General features: G+C 45.1%; 1 protein-coding gene across 2 annotated transcripts in view; it reads left to right on the forward strand.

The window, feature by feature from the left end:
• Positions 1 to 2982: 2982 nt before the first annotated feature.
• Positions 2983 to 21295, forward strand: part of EBF2 (EBF transcription factor 2) — a 132550-nt gene continuing 114237 nt past the window's right edge. For both annotated transcript variants that reach the window (XM_063175219.1, XM_063175220.1), the window contains exons 1-6: positions 2983 to 3548; positions 5760 to 5916; positions 6884 to 6947; positions 7212 to 7267; positions 7636 to 7709; positions 13526 to 13594. In XM_063175219.1, the coding sequence (XP_063031289.1) occupies positions 3418 to 3548; positions 5760 to 5916; positions 6884 to 6947; positions 7212 to 7267; positions 7636 to 7709; positions 13526 to 13594 (551 nt within the window). In that variant the 5' untranslated portion in view covers positions 2983 to 3417. The remainder of the gene's footprint in view (positions 3549 to 5759; positions 5917 to 6883; positions 6948 to 7211; positions 7268 to 7635; positions 7710 to 13525; positions 13595 to 21295) is intronic.

Below are 21295 nucleotides of genomic sequence, written 5' to 3' on the forward strand. Positions count from 1 at the left end.
TTTATTTTTTTGTTTCAGGAATGAATTTGCATCAGCAGAGTCCGAGCGATGGGCTTTTCCCTCGGTTTAACTACAATTTTGGCTTGAAACGGGGAGTCTAGGTCAGCAGTCTATAATTTCAGAAGTATTCAAGGACTCCCGTGCTTTTGCAGCGTATCTTAAAGGCGAGAAACTTGGTTGGGGGACCAAATTCTGTCCCCGGAGGCGCTTCCGTGCCCGGAGCGTTGCAGCTCCCCCGCTTGAGATGGTGGGGAGGGGGCGGCCCACGGCCGGAGGGGACGATGCTCCCGCATCTGCGCCCCGAGCGCCGAATTCAGGCGGCAGCTGCTTGGGGCGAGGGGAGCGCTTGCCCCTGACCTCGCTGCTGGCCTCTGACCCGCCGGGATCCCCCCTGCGAGCGGCGTCCCCCGGGGCCGGGCACACGAGTCCCCTTTGTTCGCGGGGCCGCAGCCCCCGGCCCGGGCTGGACCCGACCCGGCGGGGATGGGCTCGGTTTTATCTCCCGGGGAGATGGGCTCGGCTTCATCTCCTGGGGACATGGGCTCGGCTTTATCTCCTGGGGAGATGGGCTCGGTTTTATCTCCTGGGGAGATGGGCTCGGCTTCATCTCCTGGGGACATGGGCTCGGCTCATCAGGGAGCGTTCTCCCCTTGCGAACGCATCGGCCAAGGTTGCAGCGAGAGGGAATTCCGCCCCCTCCCCTTCCGCCCCTGCCTAGGGGTTAGGAACAAACGTAGGAAGGGTCGGAGCGGTATTGCCAGAAATTATCTTGGGGCTTTTATTCGAGGAAATGTCTCCCCGCCTATTGCAAAAAGGTAAAAAAGCCCCGCTATAATATGCCTTACCATCGCCGATATATTTATCTTAAATGCTCTGGTTTTTCACTTTTTTAAAGTATTAAAAAAAATATCTTGCCCTGTTTGGACTTTCTAATACAGAGAAATTGCGTCTCAGAGGTGCTAAGATCATATCTTGAAAGATTAACCTGCACCCTCTAGCTCCGTCAAACTGCTGTTGCTTTTCTCTAATGTTGAAATAACGCCAGCCTCGCCTTTTGCTAACCTGGCAAAATCATTTCCTGCATATTTATCAATTTGGGGAGGTGGGTTAGCATGGCGAATTTCCTTGAACAAAGATTGGGTGAGATGTATTAGTTCATCCAATACCATGTCTGTCACTTATGTAGACAGAATAAATCTGAGTCCTGGCTTTGCCCTCAATCGTGCCTGAATTAAGGATACATTTTAATGGAAGTTTCATGGGAAGATTTTCATTTGAGATTGTTTTTGGAGAGAACTGTATAAAACTCCGTGAAAATAATCCTGCATTTAATAGGTGGCATTTTGAATCACGGCTGAACGTGGATGGAAGGAGTTCCGATTTATTTGGAAATGGAAATTATACTTCGATCCCGTTTAAAAAAAAAACAAAACCCAAGCAGGTTAAAGAGAGGAGCTGCACATAATGAGTCAAGGAAATCCTTGAATCCTTGTGCTGTGCCTTTAACTACCGAACATCTGATTCCCTCATCTGGCAGATGGTCTCTGAGCACAGATTTGCATTCATTGTCTTGAAATCTGTTTTCGCGTTGGTGTTATATAGATTTCAGAGGCAGATCTATACACAGATCAGAATACAAAAGGGCCAGGAGGAAAATATCGCCAAGGCAGGGCAGTTTTAAGAAATAAACTCAAATAAATGCAGACGTAGGTATGGTCTTGGGTCACCGCGGGCCGGGCTGGGCAGAGCTCCGGTTTCCTTTAATGGGAAACGCTGCCTACATGGGATGTTAGAAAAAGTTCTAAGGTGAGACCTGACAGCTCTCAGGGTGTAACTTTGGAGTCTGCCGGGTGCCTGGCAGCCTTGGGCTGGCTCTTGCCCCGCAGGCAGCCTCTGCCTACACCCTGCCCCAGACCCATTGCTCTCCCTCTGGGCAATTTTTCATTTCAAATCCCGCGCCGGAGAGCGAAGCGGCCGCTGCCCGTGCGGGGCTGTGGCAGCCAGGGCGGTCAGACGGACAGAGCTTTCAGCGGACAGAGCTTTCAGTATGGCTGTTCTGGGGCAGGACAGCTCGGGGTGAGGCTGCCGGGACACGGGGATGAGCCCGGGGCACCGCAGTGGACCCGGGGCACCGCAGTGATGAACCCAGGGCACAGCGATGAACCTGGGACACGGCGATGAGCCCGGGACACGGTGATGAACACGGGACACGGCGATGAGCCCGGGACACCGCAGTGAACCCGGGACACCGCAGTGAACCCGGGACACCGCAGTGAACCCGGGACACCGCGATGAGCCCGCGGCTCCCGTGCCCGGCTCCGCCTGTCCCGGGACGGGCGCGCTCCTCCCGCTCCGGCCCCGCGCTTCCAGCGCACTCTGTGCGGGCTGGGGCAGCACTGCTCGGTGTGAGGCTGCCGGTCCCTGGCCATAACCTATCCCGATAACCCGTCACGATAAACCGCTGTTCCCGTGCCCGGAATTCTGCAGCCGCGAGGCGGGCGGCGGGCGTGCTCCTTGCAGCTCAGTCCCGCAGCTTTAGCACAGTTTGTGCGTTCTGGGGCAGCGCCGTTTGCTGTGGAGCCGCCGGGCTGTGGCGATAAACCCATCACGATAAACTCGCCGTTCCCCTGCCCGTGCTCCAGCCGTGCCAGGGTGCGCGGCGGGCGCGCTGTTTCCAGCCCGGTCCCTCTGCCTCAGCACGGTTTGTGCGGCCTGGGGCAGCACGGCTCGCCGTGGGGCTGCCGGGCTGTGACCGCGACCCGTCCCCACGGCCCGATCGCGACATCCCGGTCGCGACAGCCCCGGGCGCGCTCCCTCCAGCCCGGAGCCGCGCGGGGGGCGGAGCGCGGCCTTGCCAGCCAACCAATGGCGGCGCGAGATGCAAATGAGATGTCCTTATATGGTCCGGGCCCCGCCCCCCGCCCCGCCCCTGTGGCCATTGATGGCGCGCGGGAAGCGCCGGGCGGGACCGGCCGCGCTCCGGCCCCGGCGCCGCTGCCATCGCCCCGCGAATCGCGGCTTTCCCCCTTCCTTCCCTCCCTCCTTCCTTCCTTCCTTCTTCCTGGATTAGGCAGATCAATCCTTCTCCCCGTTGTCTGTTTGAGGAACAGGTGATCCTCGTTAGCGGCGATCGGTTTCTGGATGCGGCTCCCGGGTGTGCGTGTGAAGGATGATGATACCCGGCGAGGCTGAATCAGCGTAACTTTCACTTGGCAAGAGGAAAAACTTTCTTCCCCGTTTGAAGGCGTTAAAAACACGAAGCGTTAAAAAGCAGAAGAAGTTGGTTTTAAAGCTGAACTTCACTTTCCTGGGATTTGTGTGTCAGATTCAAAGGCTGCGTCGTCTTGTTTTTCTTTTTTTTTCCTTCTCCCTTATCTCCCAAAAGGAAACTGTTGCTAGTTTGCATAGACTTTTTAAATGTTTGGAATTCAAGATACTTTAGGAAGAGGACCAATTCTGAAAGATAAATCTCTAGGTTCTGAGATGGATTCCGTCAGGTCCTGGGTCAGAAACGTTGGGGTTGTGGATGCAAACGTAGCAGCACAAAGGTAACTGAGACTATTTCTCTCCCACTTTACCTCTGCTTGGTTGTTTCGTGTTTTTTTTTTGTTTTTTTTTTTTTTTTTTTTTTTTTTTTTTTTTTAGCAAATCTTTTCATTATACCCCGTTGTTAGCACTTGATATTAAGTTTATTTTTTTTTCCTCTCTGTCCTCCTCCCGATCTCCTCCAGTCAGCAAAAAGTGCAGGTTGGAGCTAGAGCTAGGCAGCAGCGCTCCAAAACCGGAGAGCATCAGGAGCCCTAAAACCCAGCGCGGGGCTCAGATGACAGCCAGACGGGATTACCCTTTTATTTTCTGCCCCGGGAAGATTGTGGGGCTCTGGATTGGTTGTTCCCAGCGATCCAGGGTACTCCTCCCTGCTTGCTCGGCCACACAGCCGAACAGAGGGGACCAAGTTAGAATTAACTTCAATGCAGATGTCAAACCCGAGCTCCCCCGGCCCGTCTTGTTTTGCTTAATTCACGGTGGGCATTGCCGAAATGGTCACCGCGGTTTCAGGGCAGGCAGGGCAGGGCACAAGCACGGCGGATCCCGCACCCTGCGGCCATCCCGTGCCTGCAGCACCTGCCCGAGCGTCCGAGAGGTCCCTGCTGGGCTGAAATGGCTCCGAACATCCCGAAATTGGGGCCTGGCTCTTCGCTTTCTACTTGTTCGGGCGGGTTATCACCCTTTTACGCCCCCTTTTTATTTTCTCTTCCCAGCCAAGTCGGCACAGGACAGTTATTGCTGTCTCTTCCCGTTAGGGGTAAGATGATTAAAACTCTTCGGGGTAATATTTTTCCCCCTTGGAAAAAAATTTCCAGCCCCTCTGGATAACTTAAAAAAAAAAAAAAAGTTAAGCAGTAGCGTCGGGCAAGACTAAATTGGGAACCCCAGGAGTAAGCAGGATTTTATTTAATATTAGAGAGAGGGTGAAAGGCATGAAACAGCAGAGGGGACTTCAGATGAAGCAGATGTTTTAGAAATAGCACATCCATGCCCCCACCCACGGCCTGATCTGGCAGCGAGGTTTTCCAAGCACCATGGGAGGAGTTATCAGAGTTTCATGAATGTCGATAGAGTGTTTAATAAATACGGTTGAGGGGGAAGAGGTTTATCCTTGAGGAAACTGAAAGTAAAAGGAAACAGCTTCTGACAAGGCTCCAATTCACGGGAGCGTGGAGGTGCAGCTGTGTTGTGCAGCCTGCTGGCATCGCCAGGTTTTTCTCCCAGATATTCCTAACAAACCAATAAATCCCAATTTTTACACGCAGAATGAGAGGAATCCCCAAGCTAGGTGCAGTTGTGGCGGATGTGGTGATTTCACACCGTACCTCATTGGCAAGGAGAACACCGGGAAACATCTGTAGTGCTCTGAAAGAGCCAAATACTTTTGCCAGTGCCGTGGATCTGTTTTGGGGACTAAAACCCAAAGCTGTCCAACTCCTAACTAGTCTGGCACATAGACTTAATCTGTCTATTAAGTAATTTGGAGGTGCTCATACTCACCTATTTTCTTCTCAGTAAGTAGAAATTTGCTTTAGGGAAAGGGAACTGCAACTAATTTCACAAAGAAATAAAGCTGCAGTCGGGGATATCGTGGGTAAACAGAAGCATTTGAATCTTCCGAAGCCGGGAAATGCGTGGGAAACATCACAACGTTTTCTGCAGTCAGGGACAAGATTTCCTCAAGGGCTGGCTAACCCGAGACTAAATTCTTTCAGTTTAAATCAGAGATTCAATTCACAGGAATCAGTTCAAGTCAAACTTCGCAGCCGAGGCAAGTGGCTGCTCTGCTCGGAAGTCGTTGTCTCTGAGCAAAACGAGGGGTCCCCGGGTTGACATCCTGCCCGTAGGAATGATTTTTAGGGCGGCTTGTTTTCTCCTCCAGGGAAAGGGAGCAGGACCGGGATGGGCAGAGAACCCTTCCAGCCCCTCTGACAGCGCTCCCCACCGTGCCGCATCCCGGCAGGGAGCGGTGGCGGGCAGGGAAATAAGCGGGGCGAGGAAAGCACTCGCTGCCTTTAGCACCAACCCCTCCGTAAATCAGCGTGTCCGGGGCTGTGCAGGGAGCGGGGCCACGCCGCAATTGGGGCTGCAGGGCAGGGACGGTCCGAGCGAGCTCTGCCTTTGCTGTTGTTGTTCTGCCCTTTCTGCTGCACAACCTGGTAATGTCTTTGTCTCTCCCCCTCACCCCATCCCGTGTGTTTCCTCCACAGCGGAGTAGCTTTGTCCAGAGCCCACTTTGAAAAGCAGCCACCCTCCAACTTGAGGAAATCCAATTTCTTTCACTTTGTTCTGGCTCTCTACGACAGACAGGGGCAGCCCGTGGAAATAGAGAGAACAGCTTTTGTGGACTTTGTAGAAAATGATAAAGTAAGGCTCCTTACTCTTCTTCTTCTTTTCCTCTCCAATTTTGGTCTTCTCCCCGCACTGACTGCCAGCTTCTAATACCTATAAAAAAATATAACCATGGTTTGCTCAGGGTTCAGGTGCTGTGGTAGAGCTGTAACCCTGTGTGTGCTGCTGTGGTTAAAAAGGGTTGGAAGCCTCTGCTCTGTGTCGTGAATTTCATTCACCCACTAAAACGAAAATAAATAAAATTCATGGGGGATAAATGCACTTAGCTTTTTTTACCTACCACATCTGCCAGGTTTTATTAGTACCCAAACAGAAGTGGAATCTGACCTGTAAATATGTCAGATTATTGTTGAGTGTGGTTATATGTATTTCCTAAGGCTCCAAAGTCAATGGCAGGACTTGAAAAGCATTTGCTTTTGGATTTTAATTCCATATCTTGACCACTTTGCATTTTTTTCTGTTATTTTCTTAGCCATGAACAAGATTTTTTTGAACTGTGAATCATAAATAATTATTTTACAGGAAATTACATTAAAAAGGGACATAAGAAATATCCCTGTAACACGACCTTCGGGAAATAAATATCAATTTTGACTCAAAGTAACACTATTGAAAAGCAATGATCACAGTAAAATCAAAAGCCATTGTGTTTTCCTGGTGTCAATCTGCTTTATATTAATTTATTTGAAATGCACAAATTCTTCTCAATGTATTCCCTTGAAAAAGTTGAGAGCATAGTGGCAAATAAAAGAGGGAAAGAAGTTCTTGAACTCCTACAGGAAAAGATGTCAGGAGTATTTTGTAGTTTGTCCTGGGTCACTCGGAAGGTTAATACATCCCAATCAGTGGATTCACCTCTTGGAATTTTAATCAACTTTGTTGTCACTTCCATCACGATTATCAGCTCTTGCATTTTAAATGTGCCAAGTGTAAGTTCTGGAAGGATTTTTTTCCCCCCTCCCTTTTTCAAACTCCCTTTCAGGAGCAAGGCAACGAGAAGACGAACAACGGCACGCACTACAAACTCCAGCTGCTCTACAGCAACGGTGAGCGCCCTTCCCTGGCCCCTCCCGGGGCTGTGCAGCGAGCCAGGGTCTGCCCGAGGGTGCTGTGGTGTCCAAAATACACTGAGAGTCCCTTGCATGAGCCTCCTCAGCTCAGGGATGGGCCCTGGGGTTTGGATGGGCTTGGGAACCAGAAGTGCCTGGGATGCTGAGGGTGTTTAAACTGAGCGGGTTTGGGTTTGTGCTGCTGCTCTCAGGGCAAGGTGCCTGCGGAATGAGATTTGTCCCTGTTCTCCCTCACTCCAGGTGTCAGGACAGAGCAGGATCTCTATGTGAGGCTCATTGATTCTGTCACCAAGCAGGTGAGCAGGGCTGATCTGTGCCATGCTGTCCTGTCCCACCTCATCTTTCCTGTTTGCTCAACATTTCCTTGCATGTTTTTCCTTCTCTGTTTCATTTTGATCTCTTGCTCAGCTGTATTGCAGACCTATTTTGGAGAGTAATTGAAAATTGTGCTCTTAAGTCTCTTTTTTTTTTTTTTTTTTCCCCTCTGTGGACTGTTGGTTTTTATCCACTTTGTAGCAATATTTCTGTAAAGCTGTTTTCCCTGCACATAAAGGGGAAGACGTTTGTTTGCAGGTGGTAAAATCCCTTCCCCTCACATGTGAAGATTCTAAGGAATAAATAACCCCCGATGCTCCTGGCTTCACCCTTCTCTTCTTTTTTGTAGCCCATAACTTACGAAGGGCAGAACAAGAACCCAGAGATGTGCAGAGTGCTGCTCACCCACGAAGTCATGTGCAGGTAAGATGACTTGATTAACACATCATTTGTGAGCTTTGCTTCCCAAAATGTTGGAAGAGCCTCTCCAAGGAAATTTTAAGTAGGAAGATTTTGATTTTGTTGTTTGTTTATTTTGTTGCTAGCTCAGAGAGGGTCTTCGTGTAGGAAGACTTTTTCTTTATGTGGGTGATGCTTGCTTGGGTTCAAAACACATTTTTGGGGCAGGTTTCCTATTTTTTTGCTATTAATTTTTCCTGAAGGAGATTCAGCAACCACAGCTGCACTATTTTTGTTTAAAGTAGGCCTTTGCATGTGTTGTTTAAATCAAGAATTTTATATGCTTATTGCTCATAAAATTTCTGCTCACCTTATGAGTTTAAGTTTAATTTATATATTTTTGCTTGGAAACTGCAGGATGTTCTTAATGCAATTTCCTTTGGTGAAATATTTTCATTTTCTCAGTTAAAGTGGCGTCATTAATGTTCTTTAATTTTGGACAGTTCTACCCCACAAGAAAAAACCCTCAAACCCTTCCTTTCTCTACATGTGAACAATATTTAGGGGCCTTCTACTTTTTAATTAAAACAAAAAAAAAAAGGACACTATTTTTAGCATTTAAATTTATGAATTAGAGGGTGAAATGACTTGAGGATGTTTTTAATAACTTTTGTATAAGTCTGAACTTACATGTACCTTATGTATGTATGTCGTGCTTCCATGGTAACTTATTACTTTTCCTGTTCTCGGGTAATTAAATTTTTTTTTTCAATACATATAATAATGCAAACAGTCAATGTTCTTGTATTAAAATGTGCTAAAATGTGCATAGAACGTTCATAAAACAAGAGACAAAAACCATTTGTGACCTTTATTATACCCAGTTTTTGATTTATTGTATCAGTGGGAGAGGGTTAAGCTGGTGGACTCAATGTTGCTTCTTTTAATGGCTCAGCTTGCTACCTGATTGTTGTTTTTTTTAATTAAAGTAGCCTTTTTAAGTTAATGTAGCAGTGAGAGAAGCCTATTTGGACAGAGTTTTTATCAAGGGGAAGTCTCAGTTTCAGTACTTAATTATGTCAACAATTCCGTTACTTTTTAATAGAATATTAATCAGGTATTCAGTATGAAACAAATGTATTGTTTCTCTGCTGTGTGTAGCTCTCCTTAATTAAGTAAATTAGCTTTTGACCAGTATTTTCATATTTATGCCCAAACACAATGTATATCACATATGAGGGTTACACTGGGTGGGCTTTACATGGGTCTGGTGATGTAGTGGCAAAGATCAAAGGTGTGTAAGGGACTTTCTGGCACATTTAGAACTTGTGTATATAATTATATATATATATATATATGTATATATGCATCCATGCTGTTGAAAGGTTTCACTATAACCTGTGAGAATTAGAGAAGAAAAGTCTGATTTCTCGTGCAGTTGGGTTGTGGTTTGTGATAACATAAGAGCAGTGAGCCCATTTCTTTTCTCCACTCTCCCTGCCCAGAGCGCAGCTCTGGTTTGGAAGTTCAAGTATTTCAGCACCTTCTCATCCAAATGGACATGTTTGATTTAAAATTAATTTGGGCTTTCCCCCTGCTTCCTCTCCCTGCCTTTATGCTATCAAATGCTCTGCTCAACTTTGATATTTCTGAGCTCCAGTGATGCCTGCAAACCTCCTCTGTGCTTGATTTCAGGTAGCGTTGCACAAATCTAAGCTATTATTCTGATTATTCTCAGCTCTGCTGCTTGATAGATTAACCAAGGAAGAATTACAACTCAGGGACGTCCTTCCCATGTAAAACACAGATTAGTGAAGGGAATCAAAAGCACTCTGTAACCTAATGAAGACATTTGATTTTAAATGTCGTGTTTTCCTGAAGTATCTCTGAGCAGGACGCTGTGTATTCTGAAGAGGCATTACACACATCACTTTGAATAATGCCAGGGGAATGGCTCCAACTCTAGTTAAACTTGACATTTTATTTTATTTCTTTTAAGTACAATAATCAAATCTTCCTCATTGTGTGCTGCTTAAGTGGCAGCATCAATTTTTAAAGCCTCTAGTTTAGTTTGCATTAGGAACAGTACATAAAATTTTAATGCACTGTACCCACTCTGCTGTCGAAATTGATGCCTACTGCTTCTGAAAAGGAAAACAAGAAGGGTCTGTCTGTCTTTCTGCCCCTCTTCCAATCCTCCCTGGTTGGAGGTAGGGTTTTTTAGGGGGGATTTTTCTGTACATAACCACACATGAAGATATTTTTTGCTGTGTGGAGACGAGCTCCTCGGAAAGTGCCCGTCTCTCCCTCAGACGGTGACAGATGCCTGCTTAGCAGGAAAGTTGTCTAAATATTGATACGGCTGCACCAATCTGTCACAGCCATTGAAAGTCCAGCTCTCAATAATTAGTGCTTTCAGCGCTTCCAGTGCGAGCCTCCATTTATTCATCTCCAATCTGATTTTTTTTTCCCCCCCATTTGCATCTTATGGCCTAATAGGGACAGTTCCTATTAGGTGTGTTTGTGTGGAATAAAACATCCTGAGGGTGGGAAATCAAGGTAAAACACCTTCCTCTTCTGGAATAAGTCCCCCCCCCCCATCCTCTTCCTTTTCTTTCAATTATCCACTAAGAGGAAACTCGTTGTTATGCTGCTGCCAGCAGCCCCCTACGCCCTCAATGCTCAGAGGGTTAAAAGGTATTATAATTCGAACAGAAGTAGTCTCAGGGTCTACAGCTGGCTAATAACAGAGTTGTATTGAGTGGAGTGAGCCCCACAGCTGTGACTTTCGCCACAAGGCTCAGACTAGACGGGAGCTCTAATCAGCTGGGCCAGGCGGCCACTGGGGCCCGCGTCTTTATCGGCCAGATGGTGTGAATTTAGACACTTTTGTTATGCAATTGCAGGGAGGAGTTGGGCAGAAGAAAACAAAACAAAGGCCACCATGCTGTGAGCTTATTTGAGTTTGAAATTAGAGACAGATTTTTTTTTTTTAATTTTTTTTTTTTTTGTGTTGGGGTGAGGGATGAATTTTAAAACCATTTTAAGTCAAGTGCGAGGAGGGGAAAGGATGGAAGTTTGGCTTTGGCATGGGGTTTCTGGGGTGCTCAGTTTGTAGGGCTGGGGTTGTCCCTGGGAACTTTCTGGGTTTGGTTTTAGTTTTTTCTGGACCATTCTAAACATAAACCATCACTTTCACCATGTAGATCTCACTAGAAGAGAAAATATAACAAGAAAAGATACAGAAAATCATCTTAAGCCTTGATATTCTTGTCTTAAGCATATGAGCATCTCTAAAATTGTGTTCCCAGCCCAACACTGTGGCAGAAATGTAAATGTTGGTGAAGTTATGCCAATAATTTGCTTGAAGAGAATATTGAAGGCTTGATCCTGGACCACCAGCGTTTGGGGGTTTTGGCTTGGACTGAAATTGGAACCAGCCAATTCTGTTACAGGCAGCACTTGTGAAACCAACCAAGTGGAAATGGTACTGCTTGGATGTGGGGTGAAACTCTTGGAAATGGGGATTTAAAGATTTAAGAGGTATTTTTGCTATAATGTTGGGCTGAAACATCCTCAGTCCCACTCTGATTTATGGGCAAACAGTAATTCCTTCACTGGAATTACTCTTCTCCCTCATCAAGATTTTTTTTCATATATTTGGGCTCAGAAAATACCACAGTCAAGGGGGAAAATGTCTATCACTTACAAAGATCTTTCCCCAGCTGGGATAGGCACGTAGATATCAGTGAAATATTTGGAGAACTTCAGCTGCAAGCCACAGTTTTAGAGGGAAAATGTTTGAATATTACAAACACAAAGTTCAGAACTGCAATAATAGTGGAAATAGAAATAAAACAAGATGCACTTGCTTCTGAACCCAGCCACATTGTGCTCAGTCTCACAGAATTCATCCTAAAATGCTCTGTCAAGAAGTGCCACCATCCCTGGAATCACTACAGATTTTCTTTTTTTTTTTTTTTTTTTGCTTTATTATAACAGCCTGTAAAGCAGCAAAGATTTTATTCCAAATGTTATTTTCCATGTGTTGCTATACTGGACATGTCAAAGTACATCCCAAACTGATGTTCCTTTGAGGGGATTTTCTGCTTTTTTCGGGGGGTTTATTATAATTTTCTCCTTTAGAAAGCATTCCCATCTTGGCTCCTGGTAGGAAAATAGTCCATTCTTTCTAAACTCTGGTTAGGCACTGAAATCCATAAAAGATGCACTTAAAATAAAGTTGGGAGAGGGAGGGAGAGTGATGTTGTGTGCTGGTGTGAATTACCAGAGCTGCGCTGAAGTCGATGGAGCCATGACAATTTACAGCAGCTACAGGGACTGCCCCAGGGATTTTTAAATATTTAGTGTATCCTTTTATTTTAAAAGGAGTAGCATCGATGAATAAGTGCAGGTTTGAGGCAAGGGGAATGTAGGAATGTTGAAACAGTTAGAGCTGTTATTCAAATAGATCTGCTCCTTCCAGATCATGTGGATGGGCAATTTCAGCCCCAGAGCAGGAACTACCTGGAAACTGGAGGAAATGTTGGGATTTTTCAGAGCTGAAAGAGGGTTTTTGGTGTAAATGCTCATTTTAGGCATTTATAATTAAATATTAAGCATATAAAGAAAAAAATCCCCACTTTAATATTTTATTCTGCCTTTAATGAATTAAAGTATTTTATTTATTTCTTATTTTAGTATTTATTTATTTACTTTAAAAAATCTTATTGTGCTTGGAATTGCTCCCCAGCTGGGAAGCTCTGACACTCAGAATGCTTGAGAATTTTGCAGATGCATTCAGCACCCCTGTACAAAAACCCACCAAAATTTCTTCATCCCATGTGTGTAAATTTGAACAGAAACCTCTGCAAAATATGGAAAATATCTTCTAGAAAAGCATCTGATCTGGTGACTTTTGAGATATGTGGGACTTCTGATAGAGACTTTTTAAACTTTTGGGTACGTCCATCCACCCTGTCCCATGTTGGCTTTGACTGGAACAAAAAACCTGAGCATGAAAACAGCTTAAATCTTCTCTGTTGCTTCAGATTATTAAAAGTGAGGATTTCAGAGCAAGGACTGTTTTTAAAGTCTGTTTAACTCCTGGTACTCAGCTACTGTGTGTGCAGGAGCATCACCCATGTCAGTGATTATATCTATGGAAATAATGAGCTGTCGATTGATTATGAAATTTTTATTATTATTTATTATAATTAATATTACCACTGAATGTGTATAAATTAATACTTAGTCTTAAGGGTTTATCACTGAAGCAATTGCAAAGGGATTGCAAAAGCCAACCTGAAAAACATCTCTTCAGATCCTTTGTAGCATCTAAATATGTTCACTTTCTGGCTTTTCATGGAGTGCTGAAGTTTTCAGTAACCATATAAAACTTAGATATTTAATAATAAAAAAAAATACAGTAATATAAAAAATATTATTGGAATATACCAAACCATTAGGTTGCTTGTAGTCAGTTCTAACACCTTTTGATGGACTTTTAACCCCACATAACCCATTTGGTTCTGCCTGTTAATGACATCTGTTAATCACTTATTAGACCTTTATGAATATCACCTCAAGTGTGGCCATACTGCTGCTCATTTTTGGCTGGGTAATTCAGAATAGATTACAGGGAGCTAAGTGCCAAACTCCAGCTTCAACCTGCCAGGACTTGGGCACCCAATTCCCTTAATTTTCCCTTCTGGAAAGCAGAAATTTTACCCTTCCAGGCATATATCGAGTGCTGAAGGTTTTCCTCCAGACTTTGAGCTGGTTCTTTGCCCTCATCTGTCCCACTGGTTCTTTAATTTTGCTTTTCTTTCCCTCTCCAGTCGGTGCTGTGAGAAGAAAAGCTGTGGCAACAGAAACGAGACTCCATCTGACCCTGTGATCATTGACAGGTAGGAGATGAATTCCCATTTTCCTGCAAAAGCATCCCAAAATTATTGGTTTTCACTTTGAATCGTCAGAGATTGTTTATCACTGATTATTTGTTGATCTCTGCCATTTGGGGACCTTGACAAAATTTATGTTTATTTTTAAAATGAAATTCTGTTTTTATTGTGACCAAATATTCCATGTGTGCACCTGGAACATTCTCTCCTCACCAGGGATGGGATCCAACTGGATTACTGAGACAGATAAAGCTTTGAGCAGCCTGGCAGCTTCACTAATGTTCTTCAACAAAAGAGCAATATTTTTGTAGAAATGTGGGGGGAAAGGGAGGGGTAGAAAGGCAAAAATGCAACATTAAATCTGACAGGTTTGGGATTGTGAGCAATTTTATGTAGAACAGCTTTGTGTTTTACTCAGTTTCAGTTCCAGGTTTAGGTTCTTTTGCTAGTTTTTAGGTCAATAACGTAAATGGGGAGAAGAGCAGTTTGTTAAAGCATGAAGTGGCTCTGTAAAAATTTGGGGGAGCTTAAAAAACTTCCTTGTGGAACTCACTGACATGGAAGGGTTTGAAATCTGGAGTTCAGCAAGGCTCAGACAGGGAAAATAAAACCAGGCAGAGCTGCTTCAGAACGGAGCACACAAACAAGGGCTCCAGAAGGGGAACAGTAAATAAGGAAAAGCCAGCAAGAAAATATTTTCCCCCAGATTATTCTGTAGTAACTGTTAAAGGGTTCCTTTTCCCTGAAGCAGATGCTACAAGAGGGCTGGTGGTGGAGTGGATTGATTTTAGAGCCAGTTTTTGTGCCTGCCTGTGTCTGGCCTGTTCTGTTTCCTCCCTAATAAGCTTTATTTGTCACAGTATTTCTGGTGGACTTGTTTCGGCATTCAGAGCAGTGAAGCTAGTTTGAATAAAGATCTGCCATAATTTCCTTTTTTTTATAATCACAGAGTTAATCTAAATCATTTTGGAACTCTGATGAGGCGATGGGTTCTCCTTCTCCCTTTACCCCATAGTTTTGCCTTTTAATTCTGTGCTCACAAGCTGTGGCAATCCACAGAGCAATCCAGAGCAATGAACTGGGCTCTTTGGGGAGCAGAAGTCCTGGATGTGCCATCTTGACCTTTCCTATGAAATTTAAAGCTTATTTTTGGCTGTGTTGATGCTTGGTATGAATGTGCATTTGGGAACTTTCCAGCCCCAAGTCTGAGTTTTCTGGGAAGCAGCTCAGGATGGAAGGCCCTGGATTGAGACCTGGACAGGGACAGTTCCGGCCCCAGCTGAATTTGTAAACCCGAGCCAGCTGCTTATCCTCATGCAAAGTGAAGATTCTGATGTGTCCTGGGGGGCTTTGGGATCTGCTGATGTAAAATGGAATGGAAGTTCTGAGAAAGGACAGGATTTTTCTTTCTAACAACTACGCGTAAAATGTGCATCACAAATCACCTGTTGTGTTCAGTGAGTCCCAACCTTTTCTACTTTGTTCTAAGACCTCTCCTAACTTTGTCTAGACCTCTCCTAATTTGTTCTGAGCCCAGAACCTTTTTCCTGCCTGCCCTGCTAACAGCAATAGACATTCTCTTGGCACGGAAGCATCCTCCAGGCTCAGTCTGGCAGTTCCTTTTTGTGTGTGGGTTCTTCCCTTTCTCTGTGTGTGTGTCCTTTCCAGGTGAACTCTGGAGCTCAGTGAGGGTAGATGTGGGAGATAAGTCAGGGGTGCAGCCTGATAAAGCTGCTCCATTCAGTTAAAGGCAGTCACTTTTAAAATCAGATTTAGGCTGCAGAGAGAAGAATTTATCCCAGCTCTGCCCTGCTGTCTGGAGGAGGCTTGGCTTGCTGAAAGAAGCAAAACTCAAAGCTAAATATTTTTCTTTTTTCTACCACTGACTGGTGGTGCAGCATCAAGAGAGCGACTCCTCCTTCTGGCAGAGTTACTTCTGCACAGCCATTTCTGTTCTGCCTCCTCACCCAGCGGAGCAGGGCCTGAGGAGTGAGGGATAATCCTGTGAGCCACATCTCCATCAGCACATGCAATGCAAATAAAGCAGCAGAGCTGTGCTGTGCCTGTCTGTGCACAGAGACGTCCTTGGCTCCTCTCTCATCCTCACCAACCCGCACAGCACCAGAGCACAGCTGAGCTGCACACTCCACTCCTCTGGATGCATCCGTGGGGTCATTTTTTATTGTCTTTCAAACAAGGAGAGTCCTGTGTGCTCTGGACCTGCTGGACAGCAGCTTGGATTCATTTAGAGGGTCTTTCTAGAGCTTCTTGAAAGGAAAACACCTCTGCCTAGGGACTTGGCAGCATGTGGAATGTAATTTCTGAAGTGCACCTTGCAGCCATGTGGATCGATAAATATGGTGATATTCTCAGCTCAGTGATGCCTTCATGGTGGGTTGCTGTTAATTTAAAGTGAACTACAGGTTTTCTTTAAATAGTGATTGAAATACAGGTGTTTTTCCCTGGTGTGAAATCATAGGTCAGTGTAAAAATCTGCCACGTACCAACCTGGCTCTGGCATTGTCTCATGTCTCTGGAGAAGGGAAAAAAGGAAAATGGAGAGAGGAGAATTGCAAAAACATCTTTGTGTTCTACAGAGCTCTGCCTAAGCAGTGTGGGCAAAGTGAATCAGAATTTCCATGGAATAAAATTCCAGAATCTTTGAGATTAGTAAAGTCCCTAAGATCACTGGGTTCAACTGTAACACCATCACCAATATAGTGATTTCCCCTTTATTTGTTTCTCTCCCCACGTTTTTACCTGCTGTGTGCTGGAGGGAGACACAATTCCCTGGTGTTCACCAAATCCCGGGGACTTGTAACCCTGTTTGAAAAGCAAGAAATAGTTCAGTGGGAAAAAAATGTCAGCCCCGTTGTTGTTGTTGTTGTTGGTTTTTTTCTCCTCCTTGAAAGAATTCCAAAAGTTCTGATGCTGAATAAAACATTTTTGCAGTGACCTTTGCTCTGGGGACTGGATTTAGATCCGAAGGCCCTTGCAGTTATTTTTCCACTCCCTCTTGGAAATGAGAACGTTTCCATACGAAAGGGAACTTCTCCGCTGAAATGCAGCGTGTGCCCTCTCCTGCTGGCAGAGGAGTGCAGGATACATTGGAATATTTTGGTTCCTGTGATGTTCTGAGCCAGAATTCCGGTGTAACTCTGGACTGAATTGGATTTCAGAGTGATGCCTCTGATTTAACAGGGATGGCACAGCTCAGATCCTGCAGTGCCGCTGGGAATTCCACAGGAGCACAGGGCTGGAGGGACCTGGGATTGCATTTTTAATCCAGAAGCACTTGCATTCCAAGGTTTTGGACAGCATGAGCCAGAATCAGTTCTCAAAATGTCACAGCAAGCTTTAACTTTGTGTGCACAACCAGAATTAGTGAGAGCTAAGTTGGTTCTGGTGTTCCTGTGGTGGATTCATCCTGGATTTCTCCTCGCCTTTGGAACTTGGTATCTGTGGAATTGGTTGGTTTAAGAGACATCAAATATGTAAATATTATCTTTTCCCTCCCTTCTCTCATGGCTGAAGTGCTGGTTCTTGATGTTCCTGGTAGTTCCTTGAAATTGGAGAGTGAATTTTGTGTTTCCTTTATGGAAATTACAGGCAGGGACATGAGATGCGGGTGCCGGGGAACTTTTGGGTGGAAGGGTGGAGGGAAGCTCATTCCTTTGAAGATGGCACTGCCAACTGAAAACTGTATTTTGTTACACCTGTGCTAGAATTACTCAGTTTGTTGCCTTTCCTACCCTGTTTATGCTAATAAAAAGAACCTTGGTATGAGGATTAAGAGGTCGTGGAAGAGGCAAATTTATTTAATTAATCACTTTGCTGCAGATTTTCTCTCTCATTGTAGGTGAGTTGTGTAATTTTGGATATAAATTCGTCAAATGGCAATGACCTTTTAATTTTTTGTTAGTTTTCTTTGTGTTCTTGAAGATTCAAACTCTTTAGAGGAGGTTATTTTGTGTACTTGTTACTCTTAATGCTTTGCTGAGTTTACTTAAGCTGTGGTTTAATTGAAGCCTCTGTGGTACAGGGGAGAATTGGTGTGAGATTTTTAGATGAAAATTTTGATTTTTTGGTTTTTTGCCTTTCCCCTCCCCTTTCCTAATAGAGAGAACCAGTGAAAAGAAATTTACATGTAATTCAAATGAAACATCTTAAACGGTCAAAAGAAAATTTCACGTCGTTCAAATGAATATCTTAATTCAATTAAAAACGCAGTGTCACTAGGGTGGGACAGAATTTTTTTTGTTCCTAGAAGGGAAACTTGTCAGAACAGCAGGAAAAGCTGGGAGCACAAACCCTGTGCTGTTTGTGGCTGCTGCCTCCATGGTCCTGTGCTCCCTTTGGGCCCATGGAATGAGGTCTTTCAGCTCAGGTTCTTTTAGAATCTGAGACATTGGGTCCAATTCCTTCTGCTTTTAACTAAACTCCTTTTCCTAAACCGTTCCTGATTGTCCTGGGAAGGGTCTGGTGTGTGTTGCACGTTTTATTAATTTATTTGTAGTGGTTGTTGCTGGGTAGTGAATGGAGGGGATGGAGAGCAGTGCCAGCATCTCCAGCTGGGTCAGCACCCAGCGGCACCAGCTCAGCCCTGGGCACCCTGCTTTGGGGGATGCTGAAGGGCACCAGGGAGCAGCTGCTGCAAGAGAAAAAATGAGGCTTTTGTAGCTGTTCTTTAACAAAAAGCCAAGGCCTGAGCACAGCTGGTGACTTGTCAGCCTCTCTGGAAGGCGCGGAAGAGCCTGGATGACATCCCTGTGCCGTGGGGGTCCCTCCCTCCCCGTGGAATTGAGGTTTCCATCCCTGCTGGTGCCCTGCCCTCCCTGCTGCAGGGACCGAGGGCTGAGCTCTCCCACAGGCACTAAAAGTCCCTTCAGGGTTAATAGGGATGGGCTTTACATCTCCCCTGTGTGTGTCTGTGTGTGTGTGTGTCCCTCCCTGCCACCCCACCTCCCTCCCTGCCCACTGCCCTCTGCCTAAAAACCCCAAAAGAACACATAGATGAATTTTCATTTTGAAGGAGCTAACTTCAGATAAGTGCAGAGTTCTGATTGGGATTTTTTTATCTTTTTTTCTTTCTTTTCTCTTTTTCTTCCTTTTCTCTCCATCTCAGCCACCTGAAAAGGAGTTTATCCCTTACACCTCCCTTTGGGGTGATTCCAAAACCCACTGGGTAACACAAGCATATTTCCTCATGCTCAGAGGCAGAACAGCAGGGCTGGAGAGGCCTGGATCAAATTCCCACTGGCAGTGGGTTGCCCTGTCACCTTTAGTGACATAAGTCTGTGCCTCAGTTTCCCCCTTAATACAAAGCATTAGCAACTACCTGGCTGTGGAAAGCGGTTTCAGATCCCTGAATAGGAGTTTTTGGGGTTTGTTTTTCACATTCCTGGTGCCAGGAGGATTGAACCTGCATGCAGAGTTGGATTGTTCCTGTTCTGCCCTGTTCTCTGTGGCCCCTGTGAGTCTGCCAAGGCAGAAGGGATGTCTGGGGTCTGTTGCTGCTGTGGGGTGAAAGCAGGAGCTCTTCCCTGCGTGCCCCAGTCCCCCCTTCCAAGCCCCCAAAACCCACAATGATCTCTCCCCTTGTCCTAGGGAGTCAAAGTCCTTTGTTCACTGCTAAACCCTGCTCTCCTGCAAGGAGCTGCTGTTGTGCCATCTGTCTCTTTATGAATTTTTTAGTAGACTGGATGTTTGTGGGGAGTCAGTAACTTCAAATTGCACTATCCCAGCCATTTGACAAGTGGTTCTCTTAGTGCCTAATTTGTTTGTTTCTTTTTATTTTCTCCTTTCTTTCAGACAAAAAGAAAATTCTTTGCTAGTTTGCTGTCCAAAACATCTTGAAATCTTTGATGTGTGCAAACACTTAAAGCTTGTAAACAGACTAAACTGGAGAGTAGCTTGTGCCATTTAATCTTTTTCATTTAATGTTGACAGACAACAGATTTTCCAGCAAGCTGGTGAGTCAGAAGAAGCTTAAATATCTTTCTGAGTGTGCTGGAAAAATGAAGAATGGACTGGTTGTGTCCGTGGAAGTCCTGGGTTCTGCTCCTTTCTTCCCATCACTGTCCCTGTATTTTTGTAGCCATTCACAGGGTCTGTGTTTAGCTATAAACTATGTATGTGATTTTCTGACTTTGCCTGATAACACAGAGACACAGCTGCTGAGGACTGACGTGTGGAAATACTCAGGATTAGTGCAATTTGTAAAGTTTCTCTCCCCCAGCACTGTTGGTTGCTGCTGCCTGGGCTGGAGGTGCTGCTGCTTCTGGAATGGAGCAAGAAATGAGATGGGTTTAAATCACTGCTGGTTTCAAGCATGGATTATTGGGGAATTAAACAGAGCTGGAACTTTATTTCCACCTGTTTCCATTTCTGTTTTGTGCAGATTTTCTCCTGGTCATGTGCTGTCACTGTGAGCATCTCTGCCCTCAAACAGAGAGATGCCTTTCAGGATGTGTGGGAGTGCCCACCAATACTGATCACTTCAGTTCCATTAAATCTGTAACAACAACACTTAGCTCACGTCCCCATCTGAGAACTGTGAGGAAAACATGGCTGAGCCTAAGCAAGGGCACCTTATATAATTTATAAAATAAAATCTAACTATTTTTGCTACTGCCTGGAAGCCTTAAGAAAGTAAGTCCAATGAAGACAAGACCCAAAGGATTTTTTAGCAGTTTTTTAGCAGTTCTGCATAAATCAGATAAACTTCCCTGATGCTCTAGAGCACCCTGGACACAAGCATGGATGGATTCCAGTCTTGTTAGATCAGTTGAGATAAAAATGTTGATGGTGCTGGGGCTAAATCCTGCATGAGCAAGGCAAAGATGGGAGTAAAGCTTACACATGGTGTGGGAGATCCTTGTTTCTTTCTAGATTGAGGCTTTTCCCTGTAAATAGGGAGAATTTGGTGCAGTTTGTGCTCATAAACAGTGAATGAGGAGGTTAAGGGGCTGCTGACCTCAGAAGGACAGAGAGCAGAGTAAGGAGCCATTGGAATCAATGAGGTTGGAAGTAGTGGAAAGGGGAACGGAGAACAAGTTTCCCATGGACTGAAGCACCTCTGGGAATAGAAGTTGAGGATAAATTCACTGTGCAAACAGCACAGAAGAAATTCAGGTTATGTAGAGCAGCAGTGTGTGACATGGGATCTGCACAGCTCCACTCCTTGGCTCTGTGTTTGCCTGGCTCCATCTGCACTCATCAATAAAAATGCCAATATTTCAGAGTATTTGCATCCTAATGAAAGCATCCTCTGGGTATTTATGACCTGAAATACTCTTCTCACTTTTGCACTCCTCTTGGCCTTTGTCTAGACCTGGTTTTATGGACTTGTCACTTCATCTGCCCTAAGCTTGTTAGTTACTGCCTCTGGCTTTCCTTTTGAACCTTTTGTTTTTCTCTTCATCCCTTCCCTGTGTGTTCCTTTCACCATCTGTTTCTGGTGGGATCTCCCATATTTTCTGCCCTGTAAACATCCCAGGGTTTCAGCCTCTCTGAAGGTGATTTCTTCACCTCAAAGTTCTCCCAATTAATGTGCTTCTGCTTTCAGATGGGAGATGAAACAATTTGTCCTGCTTGGGACCTCACCCCAAATCCTTGTGAAGAAAAGATTGAGACTGAAAGTACAAAATGTGCATCTGAAGCTTAAATCAGTTGGAGATGTGATTTTAAAGCTGTGTTTTGCCCAAG

The sequence above is a fragment of the Melospiza melodia genome, chromosome 23 (genome assembly GCF_035770615.1).
Source record: "Melospiza melodia melodia isolate bMelMel2 chromosome 23, bMelMel2.pri, whole genome shotgun sequence".
In the NCBI taxonomy this organism is placed as follows: domain Eukaryota; kingdom Metazoa; phylum Chordata; class Aves; order Passeriformes; family Passerellidae; genus Melospiza; species Melospiza melodia.